Source organism: Ambystoma mexicanum, chromosome 11, assembly GCF_040938575.1.
Source record: "Ambystoma mexicanum isolate Mex_15411 chromosome 11, UKY_AmexF1_1, whole genome shotgun sequence".
NCBI lineage: Eukaryota > Metazoa > Chordata > Amphibia > Caudata > Ambystomatidae > Ambystoma > Ambystoma mexicanum.
Genome location: NC_090934.1, coordinates 710,988,271 through 711,001,272, shown reverse-complemented (window position 1 = coordinate 711,001,272; position 13,002 = coordinate 710,988,271). Strand labels below are relative to the sequence as shown.

Sequence of the window (13,002 nt, the reverse complement as noted above, 5' to 3'; positions counted from 1 at the left end):
TGTTGGCCTCTTCACCATGGGGTTATTTGTGTGGTAACCGATTTTATATTTAAATGTTCTCATAGGAAATGGTTGGACTTGTTGAAAATGTGTAATATGGGGCCTCTTTGAAAATTATTTCCAGGGCCTCTTTTGGTTCCTAGTCTACCCTTAGGTGCGTGTAGGGACAAGTGCGTGTAGCGCTGTCCCGATGATCGGGAAGTATGCTCTAGCATGATATTGTGCTTCAAAAACGTTACCTTGTAGATATTTTATCTAATGCATGGTCGTGGATACAATTAAAACAAGCATCTTCTCACATTGTCATGTGTAAACAGATGATAATAACTTGTTATTTATATAGCACATTCATCCAAAGCACTTTACCTAGAATATTTTATGTAATATACAATTGTTATTACCCAGTCGAAATTGGTACTCATTTTATCAACTTGGAACGAATGAAAGGCAGAGTGAAGCTCGTCAGGATTCGAACCTGTAACCTGCAGTTCAGATACAGATTGCAGCAGCAAGCGCTCAACAGGCTCAGCTATGCTACCTGAACAGACTTCTTTAAGCAAAGAAAGAGAGACACACGCGCGGAAATAACAGTGGCAACGAAAAGGGCCCTTTTTATGTGAAGAATTTTGGAGCATTGTTGCTTTAAAAATATGCAGGCCCGCTGGCAGCCAATTGCAGCATGAGTAAGTGAAGTGGACGGGTCCTGCCAGCTTCATAAATTGGTGCCAGTGAAAAGCCGCTCAGACTTCGCAGATAAATGTAATTCTTCAACCAAGCAGCTGATAACCCTTTGTCACTTCTCTCTGCACAAGGCCTGCGTTGAATGTTTCAATCAATATTGGATTGCTGTGGTGAGCTTAACATACGTTGTTGAAGCAATGCTTACATGAAACATATATTTTACAAAGGTAGGTGCAGAAAATAAATTGAGGAAATGAGACTCAGGCAAGAGGCCTTGTATCACTGATGTCACAATGCAATGGAAGTGCTGCCCGTAGGGTGTACAGACTACCACATACAGGTGATGGCAATGCTCAAGCAAAGGCTTCTAAACCACTGGGAATGACAAGGCCCCATTTCAACTTTTAGTGAAAGCAGGGCACACTGTATGCCAATCCTGCCGAGAAATGGGCCAGCTGGCCACAAATGCAGTCTTAAACAGCTTTTTATAGCGCGCTTCGTACCAGAGTCCAACCTGTAAGCGCAGTACGTGGTATCAAACCAGTGCTGCTATGCATGGCCTTGTTCCAAGACACCTGCGTTGCCACTGAGCTATCTCTCTGCATCCAATCTCGATGAACCCAGGGTCAATTCAGTGCCTGGCCATCTTACCACCACATCCTTTTTGCTGGCTAGCTGACTGTGGCTTCAAAAAACACAGAGGGTTCCCGGGGTCACCCCCATGAAGAGAAAGACAGAAACAGGACTGTACCTGTGCTGGGGCAGGGGGCAGAAGGGAAAGCAGGCGCAGGAGCAGCCCTGAGAAGAATGCTGCATTAAGATGGCCGTGGTCCTACAAGTTAACTTATATCCGGGTCATCAGTGAAGCAGAGCAGGAATCTCTCGCCACGGCGAGCACGGGCGCCATGTCTAGACTTACCGCTGATGCATGACGTGTGGATACCAATTAGAGAAAATGCTGCGGCACTATGCTACTTACCTTTGGCCTTGGAGGCATGTTAGCCAAGGATTCGGCTTTCAGGTCGCTTTTGTTCTTCCTGCACAGCACAGCCGCAATGATGATAATGATGACTGTGACGACAGCGATGGGGGCCAGCACCGCCGCAATGATCCACATGTTGCTGGGTGGCTTATTTTCAACAGCTACGGAAAACATAAACAAACAGTCTTTGGCATCCAGTGTCGGGGGGGGGGGGGGGGGGGGGGTTATCATCATGCTTAGAGGTCATGGCAGCGGATATGATTTGATGGTTGGGAATGTTTACAACTTCAGGCGTTCCTCAGCGTTATTATCAGCATGTATGTGGAGTTTCGTTAGGATTGACAAGTAATAACAATCACAAATGTGCAATTGGTTAGCAATTAGTATTGCATCTTTTCATACAGGATCTAATGACCTACAAGAATTACAATTATGTGGGGGGAAAGAGACATATTTAATACTTTTTAATATTTATACCTGCCCTGCAAAAAAGAGTGACTTGGAAGCCATGTATTCAATGAAGGTCAGAAGAGAACATTGGAAAGAATGGCTCTAGAAACGTGCATTTTCTCACAGCAGGCGATTTCTTTTTTTTGTTTGTTTAAAAAGGTTTTTATTTAAATCAAATCATGTGAGATGTGCATGAATCATACCATGTCTTATAACCAGTCTGAACATAAAGGAGTGACAATATAAACTTAGCTGTTAGGATATGAGATGGCCTTGCATGAATACATACTCATTAATCATTGAAATTTCAATTTTAAATGGAAAAAGGGGAGAGGGTATGCAAACATTTAAGAACAGAAACATGACATGAACAGAGCATACACCTGGGGAAGGATGAGTTTAAAGAGGGGAAGACAGTGAGAAAGAGTGTGTGACAAGTATTAGATAAATAAAAGTTAAACCAAAGATGAATGTGCTAGAAATTCAATAAAAGGTTTCCATTTATATTCATGTTTTCGCAGTAGAGACAGGGTAGAAGCATTACACCTCTCTAGTCTATGGGCCTCATTACGACCCAGGCGTTGGACCATGGTGCTAATATCACCATGGTCCATGCCAGTAACTTACCGACTCCGCCATGGCAGAATGGGGAATTACCACCCCATTCCGAGGTTGGCGGGGCGGTAATTCCCCATGCCGCCATGGCCCTTCCCCATTCCCATTTTTGCCCCATAGGGCTCAATGGGAAAGGGGAAGGCGCTAAGTACGGTACCGCTAATTGTGGTACTGTACTTAGCACCAAGGTCCCTTTGCGGCACCCTACTTTAACGGCTGGTCTGTACCAGCCGTTAAGGTCGGGCGCCAGGGTCATAATGACCCACTATGAGTGTTACAAATAGAGTTCCACCACATTTTGTAATGAAGCTTATCTAGATGTTTCCAGTTGGATGAAATAGTTCTAATAGCAAGCATAATAAACATATCAAATAAAAAGCTCTTGTGTCTATTGATAATATTTGAACAGTAGCACTTCCAGCGAAAAAAACTTGAGGACAGAAGTCTATCTGTATGTTCAAAATGCTTTTGAGGGTTTTCCAAAAGTCGAGCCAAAAGGGTGTGACAAATCTACATTCAAGGACCATATGCTTGAAAGACTCAGAAGGTTGTAAGCAGCTCCAACAATTGTCATTTTGCATAAGACCACATTTAAAAAGAAGTGAAGGAGTAATACAAATTCTGTGATGAAATAAGTATGTAGTTTGAAGTAGATTTGCCGATGCGGTGACCTTTGATATGTGGCTCCATAATTAAGCCATTCTAGTTGGCCATTAGTGCACAGTCCTGCTGCCCGGCTAAGTAGCAGTCATGTATTGTAGGTATAAAAGAGTTGCGAAGAAGAGCTTTGTAATATAATGAAGGAGACATATTCGGTTTGTAGAGAGATTGTAACCTGTCAGCATTTGGAGCGATGTTTTACTGATGAGAGAATCATCATTTTCAAAATAGCATCAATAATGTACATGAAGTGTTGCAAATCGCAAAAATGAGAAAGGGACATTGAATTTATCAACACGTTCATTAAATTTGACTCGGATGCCTTGAACGAATAGCTGATCAAGATATTTGATACCCAGAGAGAGCTATGGCCGCTAGAAGATTGACTTCTTATTGATCCTAATTAAGGGGTCAAACCAAATATACAATAAGATGTAATGTAGGGGCTTAGGAATTGAGAAGAACAGATACATTCTAATGTAGTGGGCAGATAAAATGGTACAAGTACATTTAATAAATCTATTTTTAGCCTTGATGCGGTAGCAATCAGCAAGACTTAGGGGAGATGTCATTGCTCTCTCTAGGCATAACCATTGGGACACATCATTAGAAAGCTCATGGGTAAACCGTAACTGAACGTGCTTTAACACAAAGGCCATATAATCATTTTTAAATTCAGGAAACCCAACCCCTCCAGCAGCCCGTGGTTCTTTGAGTTTATGAAGACATATGTTTCTTCTTCCCCCAAAGAAATTTAGCTAGTATCAATGGATTTAAAGAAAGAGGAGGGAAGAGGGATTGGTAACATAAATAGAAGATACAACTTAATTGGAGAAATCATAATGTTTATGGATTCTAATCTACCCCACCATGGCAAGTAAAGGGGGGACCAGGAATGTGTGAGTTTGTTTATTCTAGAGCGAAGAGTGGTAGTGTTGAGTTTTGAGGATGTCTTCGGCAGAGAAGGAAATATGTATACCAAGATATTTAAAGCCATTCAGACACCATTTCATACCTGAGGTTAGTATTTGGTGTTTGGTACAATGCACATTAAGAGGTAACATTTCTGACTTTTCTGTGTTCAGTTTGTATCCCGAGGCAACAGAGAATTGTGAAATAATGTCTAAAATATGTGACAAGGAAGTATCAGGATTTTTAAGTAGCAATAAGACATCGTCATCATATGCCGCAAGTTTAATTTTTAAATCACCACATATTATACATTTTATATTATTATTTTGCATTATTCTTTCCATGAAGGGTTCGAGAGCCACGACATACAAAAGAGAGGGGAAAGAGGGCACCCTTGACGTGTGCCTCTAAATAAAGGGAAATACAGAGATATATGTCCATTAATGAAGATGGATGTCATCGGATTTGAAAGAACTTTAATCATTCCTAGAAACGAGGACTCAAGGCCATGCCATATGAGAGCTTTGAACATGTAGTTCCATTCAACCCGATCAAGTGCATTCTCAGCGTCAAGGGCAACTGCAGCATGTGGATCTTTGCAAACATGAATAGAATCTAAAGAGTCTAGAACCAGTCTTATGTTGGAAGAGGATAGTCGACCTTTAATATAAACTACTTGATCTTGTTTTACTAGTTTAGCAGTACCAAAAGAAGTCTGTTGGCTAAGATTTTTGCAAACCTTTTACAATCTGTGTTGATAAGGGAGATGGGCCTATATCTCTGGGGAAGTTCATGATCTTTGCCAAGTTTGGAGACGATTATGAGCATGGCTTCCAGAAATGATCCACAAGCCCTACCATCTCGGGTTATTGAGAGAAGAATTCATTAAGTGTAGGTACTAAAATGTCTTTAAAGTGTGCATAGAAATCGCTGGAAAAGCCATCGGGTCCAGGAGCTTTACCTTTTTTGAGGTCTTTGATGGCTTTGTGAATTTCGCTAATGGATATGGGAGCGTTAAGTGACTGAAGGTTGGCCAATGAATACGTAGAGTGAGGTGTATCATGAAGACATTTCTGAATGTGTTCATTGTTAGAAGAGGATTCGGAGGTATATAGTTTCTAATTGAAATCAGAGAAAACTTTGATAATTGCTTTATCCGAGAACATTCTATTGCCTATGCAATCTTTTATGACTGTAATTGTGGCTTTCCTTTTTTTGAGTTTCAGGTAAGAAGATATGATTTGATATGATATGATATTTTATTTATATCACGTTCATACACTGGTGTTTCAGAGCCTGACCAGGCAAAGGGAGGGCAACAGGGGAGAACAAAAAACAATGGTCTTACTAGGCCCAGTGACATTAAGAACACACAAGTGCATGGGAAAGGGAAAAGGGGAAAAGTGCAAAAAGGGAGGTGTGGGGGTAGAAAGTGTGGAACAGAGAGGAGAACAGAATAAATAAATAATAATAAAAATAAATAAATATAGGTGGTAGTGCAGCCAGCAAGTGGCAAGTTCTGGGCTAAGAAGAGAAGTGGGTGGGAGACTGTATGGCTAAAGATGTAGACCCCAGTGCAAGGGGAGGCCCGGAGGCAGTGCAGGAGGGTGGCAGGGTGAGCAGGTACCTGGGCCTGAAGGACAGGGGGTGGCCAGGTGCTCAGTGCCAGGGAAAATACAGATCAGCAGGAGAGAAGAGGGGCAAAGGTAGGAGCGAAGAGGAAGGTCTTGAGGTGCTTCCAGAACCGAAGATGGTTCTCCTCAAGTTTCAAAGTGGCAGGGAAGCTGTTCCAAAGGGAGGCCCCAGCCAAAGACAGAGATCTACCCCAAGCTAATTTCTTTGAAAAACGACTGACACTGAGGGAGTTAGAAGTAGAGGAGCGAAGGGCTCGAGAGGGCAGGTATTTACATAGGGATAGTTGAGGGTATTTTGGACCGTACCCCCAGAAAGCCTTGTGGATAAAGCAGAGGTTTTTAAATTTAATCCTTGCATTCACTGGGAGCTAATGGAGGGATTTCAGAGCTCGAGAGATACGATCCCAGGGCTTGAGGCCAAGGACAGGTCTCGCAGTCCTGTTCTGGATTAGTTGTAAAGGGCGGAGAGTGGAGGCAGGTAGATTTAGAAAGAGGCTGTTACAGTAGTCCAACCTAGAGAGAACCAGAGCTTGGGAGACAGTAAGCTTCTGAGAGAAGGAGAGGAACGGCAGAGTACCTCTGAGGAGGTGCAGTAAGAGTTTGACTTTTTAGAGATGTCAGAGATGTATGCGGAGAAGGAAAGTGTGGAGTCAAAGATGACCTCAAGGTTATTGGGCTCACAGGTAGGGTTGAAGGAGAGCCAAGGGAGGCCGGCCAGAGAGTGAGGACAAAGGAAGGTGAAGGTGTACATATGAGATGAGGAAGATCTCAGTCTTGTTGTCATTTAGACAAAGATTGTTGGTGGCACACCAAGCTAGGGACTTACTCGATTTATTAGAAATATGGTAGATTTTAGCCTTGTACTTTAGAAGGTTCTCACAAGAGTGTTGGGTTACACTTTTATTGTATTGGATTCTGAGTTTAATAATTCAATTTAAGATTGTTTCAGAGTTAGTGCATGGGCACTGAGATTCTAGGGCATTAAGTTGTTTCAGAATGCTTTCGGACTCCTGCTCGAATAACTTTTTTTTATTCTCTGCAAAGGAAATAATGTGGCCCACAAGAACCGTTTGTAACAGTCCCAGTTGCTAGTAACGGAAGTGCCTTAGCTTATGTTTTCTGAAAAGTAACTATCATGCTTTTGGGTTATGAAGGGAGTTAATGATTTGTCTTTGAGGGGGTTAAATCTACATCTGTTGGATTTTCTAAACTTTTGCAGAGAAGATAATGGAATATGAACGGTGCATGATCTGATAGCGCTATACAGTCAATGTTGGTGTCGAGAAGGCAACTCGTTAGGGGTTTAGATATAAAAATATAGTCTAATATAGATAAAGTTTTGTGAGGCTGGAGAAGAACATGAATTCACAGTCCAAAGGATGAATAATGCGCCAGGTGTCTATAAGGCTTAATTCGGAAATACATTTGTTGAATTGCATATGGGACTTGGTATGCTTAAAGCGTACATTGGATTTTCTATCTAAGAATGGATCCTTAATCTAATTGCAGTCACCACAGACAATGAGATTATTAGGATTAGCGAGAAAAATGTGTTTTTATTTTTTATTTGTACAAAAGAGAAAAAAAAAAGAAAACGAATTAAGGACAAACAATGTATATACACATAATCACTAACGATATTCACAAGCTAATATATGATAAAAAAGAAGAGGAAACAAGTAAAAAACACAACAAACAACAGCGAGGAGAGTAGAGAGCCGAACGCATAAGCAATAACATTGCTAATAAAACCAGATAAACCTCCCAAATTGTTAGGACACGTCAGAATCAATTGAAAGGAACAGGAAGGGATGGGTAGGAAGGTGACCACCTGAATAGAGCAACAAGGGCTGATCATGAGGAGTGCAATACCATGGATCTACATCACTATGCATATCTACCCAAAGTAAAGGGGATGACCCAGGGAGGAAGCACTCAGATGTAACAATGTGCCCCTTCCGTCAAGATAGATAAGCCCAATCTCCCCAGGGGAATGACCACTGAAATCAGTCTAGGATGTTACATTTTACCAAAACGTGTATCACTGCTGTTGTTAATCTTACTTCATGTCCGGAAATCTATCTCTCCCAGAACATTTCAGTCAATAACTCCTCCTCACTGTCCACAAATCTCAGACGTATGGCCACTCTGCAAACCCAGGTACCTTCACAATCTAACAGCAGACGTTTTAGAGATTGCTTTCTCAGCTCTTTGCATGAGTCGCATAACATGACAGATGCCTTCCCTTGGCCCCTTTTGGCCAATATCGCTCCAATTGGTAAAACATTTAATCTAGTTCTTAAAGATTCCCTTCTAATTTTCCAATCTGGAAACTTTGCCAAGTATCTGGGGTGGGTACCTCATTTCTTTTCTACTTTCGGAGAGAAATTTGTTGTTGCTAGCAATCGCACATTTCCATTTGTTAGGATCCAATCTGTCTCTTCCAAAGATTTGTTATATTTGAGGGGATTACATATCAATGTCTCCACATTGGTAGCTGTTTTATTAAACAGTTCCCTAACTATGATTCCAGATTGATCAACATCCTTGACTTTGAATGGTATAACTGGGCCTTAATATCCGCATATAGTGTATGCTCTTGCGCTGTTGTTATTAGGCGAAAAAGAGAGGCCAGACGCCATTCTGCCAGAACCCTTAGAGATCTGAGGCCCAACTCAAATCTTATGCAAGACATGGACAAGCTCATTGGGAGTCCAAGTACCCTTTTCCAAATTGAGTCTTCCAGTCTTTGCCAGTTAGTACTCCATAATAGAGGTTTGGCCTCCAGCCGGTATAGAATAACTGGCACTATTTTTGCCATACAGAATTTGATCAGGGAATGAGGGAGAATTTACAGTATCTAAACAAGACCTTCTTCATTCAGGGGACTAGCTGTAAAGTTTTGCCCTGGGTGATGCATAGATCAAATAACCTAGATAGACAACCTCTTCAACTCTCGGAATCACCTGCCCCTCTAGTACCCACTGGGGGTAAACTACTCTCTTCCGTTGGTGCCTAAATACCACTACCTTTGATTTTACGGGATTGATGGAAACACTGTTCTCCTTTGCATGTACGCCCAACCTATTTAGGAAGCGCTGCAGCCCCACCACTGTATTGTCTAGCAGGACAATATCATCGGCATCGGCAAGTCAGCAGATCTTAACTCGATTTATTGCCAGACTGGCTTTTTAAAACGCACCCAAAAGGAGGGATCTGGCGATGTAGGTCCGTACATGTTAAGAACAGTATATTCAGTGGAGTCAACTAAGAGTTTCACCATTACCCATCTACCTATATCACCGGATTCATTAGCCAATAGTTGACAGTTAGATTTCTTGTTAATTAGAGTAATAACACAATTATTCTTTGCATCAACAGCACTCGAGAAAACCTGGCCAACCCAATGATGTTTGAGTTTAGCTGCTTCTGCATTCGAAAGGTGGGATTTCTGGATACAGGTAATTGAAGGTTTGGTTCTTTTCAGATGAGATAGACTTTTCTGCCTTTTGATAGGGTTATATAACCCTTTAACATTCCATGATGTTACATTGAATATAATAAGTTACAGTAAGATATTAAACATGTAACAAAGCTTAAGAATACTTGAGTTATGGGTACTCCATGGGAGGCTATAGAAGTTATCTTGATAACTAGGTAATGTTTTTTAAAAAAAGTGGTAAACTGCATGTGCGCACTTGACAAGGACACAGAAAATTGAAATGCTTGTTATACTAAAGGCCATTTGTCCAATAAAGAATGAATAGCACTGCAATGAGTGAAGGAAGCTATAACAAGATTTGCCACCTATGGTCAATGCTTAGAAAAGTAATGGAAAACTTGCAAAATTGTCCGAACCATTCAACACCCAATTGTCCGTAAAAAGTACTGTTGTGTATGAGTTTGCAGCAATCAACTGTTCCATTACATTTGCTGCACTTGCCCCAATGCAGCATGTGGACTGAAGGTCTCCTCTGGTAAGCGAGAACAAGCATACTTTAAATAGATGAGCCTAAGGCAGCTGGAAAACCACTGTGTATTGAGAAGGGATACAGGAAACACACGATTTCTATCATGGAATGTGCCAGGAAGAGAAAAACTGGTAGATCTAGATTATGATCTAATCCTACTTAATGACCCATAGGGCCTCATCATGAGTTGGGCGGTATCCCGGCAGCAATATCGCCCAACTGTAATAGTGTTAGCACCCACCAGTCCAGCTGTATTACCGCCAGATCACGGGTTGGGCGTTAATGGTAAATCCCCCATTGGGTCCATTAGATCCAATGGGGCTTTTTCAGCGATAATATCGCCCACTAATGCAGGGGGCTAAATGTGATTTTCACCTCCAGAAAAAAGCTGCAGGTAAAACAGCCCATTTAGCATCCAACTCATGATAGGGCAGCCCTTAAATGTGGCTGTAATACCGTTACCGCCGCATTTAAGGGCTACAGCCCAAATCGTGATGAGGCCCATAATCTCTGGACTAGGAGAATATCTCATGAGCAAGGCGGTTGTCTTGGAAGCAAGACAACACCGAGCAGCGAGGGCTCGATAATCGGCCCGTGTTTAGAGGCTGAGCACCTTCATGGCGTGAGATATAAAAACCCAATTTAATTGCCTTGACCTTTTACCTGTGGGGTAATGCTCTCTCATTTTGTGCACTGGCCAAAGAATCAACACAAAACTGCAATTGAGGTGGTTTTCTGGTACAGATCTCAACCACCTTAAACTATGTACCACACATGCCCCTTGAAAATACCAATTATTATCTTGTGATTAAGCTAATTTATTCCTACATTTACCACAATGTTTATAATAAATTATTGTAACCGAAACATCTGATGTCTAGGCCCCATACTGGAAAAAGGACTGATATATTCCAGGATCTTAAATGAAAACCAGGGAAAAACAGTTAAAACCTTTGAAGAAACTAGAAAGGCACTTTTTCTTCCTTCTGTTAGATGTGACATGGTATTATCCTGTCTCGTTTCTCCTGCAAGCACCATTAAGGTCAGGCAATGGCAGCTGTTTGGATGCATGTACAATGTCCCAACAAGGAAAAGAGGTTTATGATACGTAAATTGTATTAGACTATGGCGTGGCTTGTTCATACTCAGTGTTGCAATCGACATGTGTTCTGTGTAGGTAGAATGTTTGGAATATATATGTTACTTTGTATCTAGTTTTGAATACATTTTAGTTTGCATCAATTAGCAACGTAACAAACAACAATGTAATCACAATGTTATTTGTGGGGGACAATTTTGTGACAGCTTTGTAGCGCCAAGAGCAGCAGTATTCAAACTGTGGGGCGCAACCCTGTGTGGGGCTGTGGCCTCATGTCCAGGGGGTCGTGCACTCACAGTCTGAAGAAGAAAAAAAGAAACGTTTTTTTTTTTCTTTTTCTTTACACCGTAGCATCACATCTCCTACTTTTGCTGAAAAATGAAATGGCAAATGCCTGTAGCCCACTTTATCCCCTCTTCCCTGCCCATTTATTGATAACTGTTACCACAGAGATGACTGCTGCTACACAAGCCAAGTCGCCAATGCACCGGAAGGTGTGCTACGCTCAAACTGAGGAACAGAAGTCATTCACCACTGACAAAGTGTTTTCTAAAATGTGATTCTTTAACTACAGCAAATAGAAGCCTTGTTTTTCTTGAGTCTGCAATCACCCCCATCCTTCTGCTTTCCAATCAGATAACTATAGTTAAGTAGATTTGGTGCTTGGCTGCTGATTCCCACAATGCATTGGTTTCACAAATCAGAGATTAGGCCGGATTACATAAACCTTTTGGCCAGCACCTATGCTGTTTTGCAGATTCATCTTTTTTGGGACATGTGCAAGTTTCTTTGCCCCTTTTATAAAGACTGACAAAATAGACCTGCAGAAAACCTATCATGGGAAATACAAGAGTGTCACAGCGCTGACCTGAATCATGTTTATCTGGCTGCCAGTTTATTTTTCCAAGCCAGTCATATCCTTTCTAATTTGTGGCGGGTGCATTTTTGTCACTAGTGTTGTCAGAGGCCCGGGGTAAAACAAGCAAGATAAGCCAATGCCGAAGTGTGCCAAATGACACTCCAGTAGATGCCAGGGCACTATCGGTAGCCAGGAGCATTTTGTAACAGTAATTGATGCTAGCTGTCCCCAAAGAAAAGCCAGGAAGTTTCTCAACAATATATGCCAGCACTGCTTCACTTTCAAGCAGCCTCTGCCCAAAAGAGATCATGACGTCTGCTCCTGTCATGCTTTTTGTGTGCAACAAAAGTAATGATGCTGGTCTCAACAACACATGCCAGCCACAATCTCAGTCACTCACAGAAGATGGAAGTGCTTGGATACACAGTGTGCAAGCGCTACACAAACTGCAAAGTACAAACAGAGATATAATTGCAAACCGATTCTCAATAAGATGCGGCTGAGACTCGGACAGACACCTGCAGAATTATAGCCAGCACACACGCAGGCTGCATTGTTTGGATTCAGCAGCCCACATCAGATTCCTGATAGTCCAAACCCTACTAAATAGCTGTGGCTGTTTAAAAAGTATATTTAATACTGTTCTCTTTGAGCAAAAGGGTCATCATACCATGGGTACTTGTGACATACTGAAACATTCCATTCATCCTCTTTAAGTTCTATTAATCTTGGGAATTGTTAAAAAAAAAAAAGTGTGCTGTAAAATGCTGCATTTTAATCCATTATTTTCAAAACATTCACGGGGGAGAACCCCCCCGATTCCCCATTGATTGGTTCGGGCTCCCTCGCTATGCTCAGTCGCTATGGCTTACCTGGGGGAAATATTTAGGCCCCTCCACTTAATAAATTCACCAGTCGCCACTGGTCCCGGAAATGTGCAGGGAGCTGGGGGGAGCCCAGGGACTGTGGTGGAGCAGGATGGGGGGAGCCCAGGGTCTGTGGAGGAGCAGGATGGGGGGAGCCCAGGGTCTGTGATGGGGAGAGCACAGGGACTGGGCTAGGAGTAGGATGAGGGAGTCCAGAGACTGTGATGGGAGCAGTTGGGGGACCCAAGGACTATATTAGGATCAGGGCGCAGC

The 13,002-nt window shown here is 42.1% G+C and overlaps 1 protein-coding gene across 3 annotated transcripts in view; it reads right to left on the bottom strand.

The window, feature by feature from the left end:
* Positions 1-13,002, bottom strand: part of KIAA1549L (KIAA1549 like) — a 739,655-nt gene that overhangs the window by 233,776 nt on the left and 492,877 nt on the right. For all 3 annotated transcript variants that reach the window (XM_069623580.1, XM_069623581.1, XM_069623582.1), the window contains one exon: positions 1,661-1,824. In XM_069623580.1, coding sequence (XP_069479681.1) covers positions 1,661-1,824 — 164 coding nt within the window. The remainder of the gene's footprint in view (positions 1-1,660; positions 1,825-13,002) is intronic.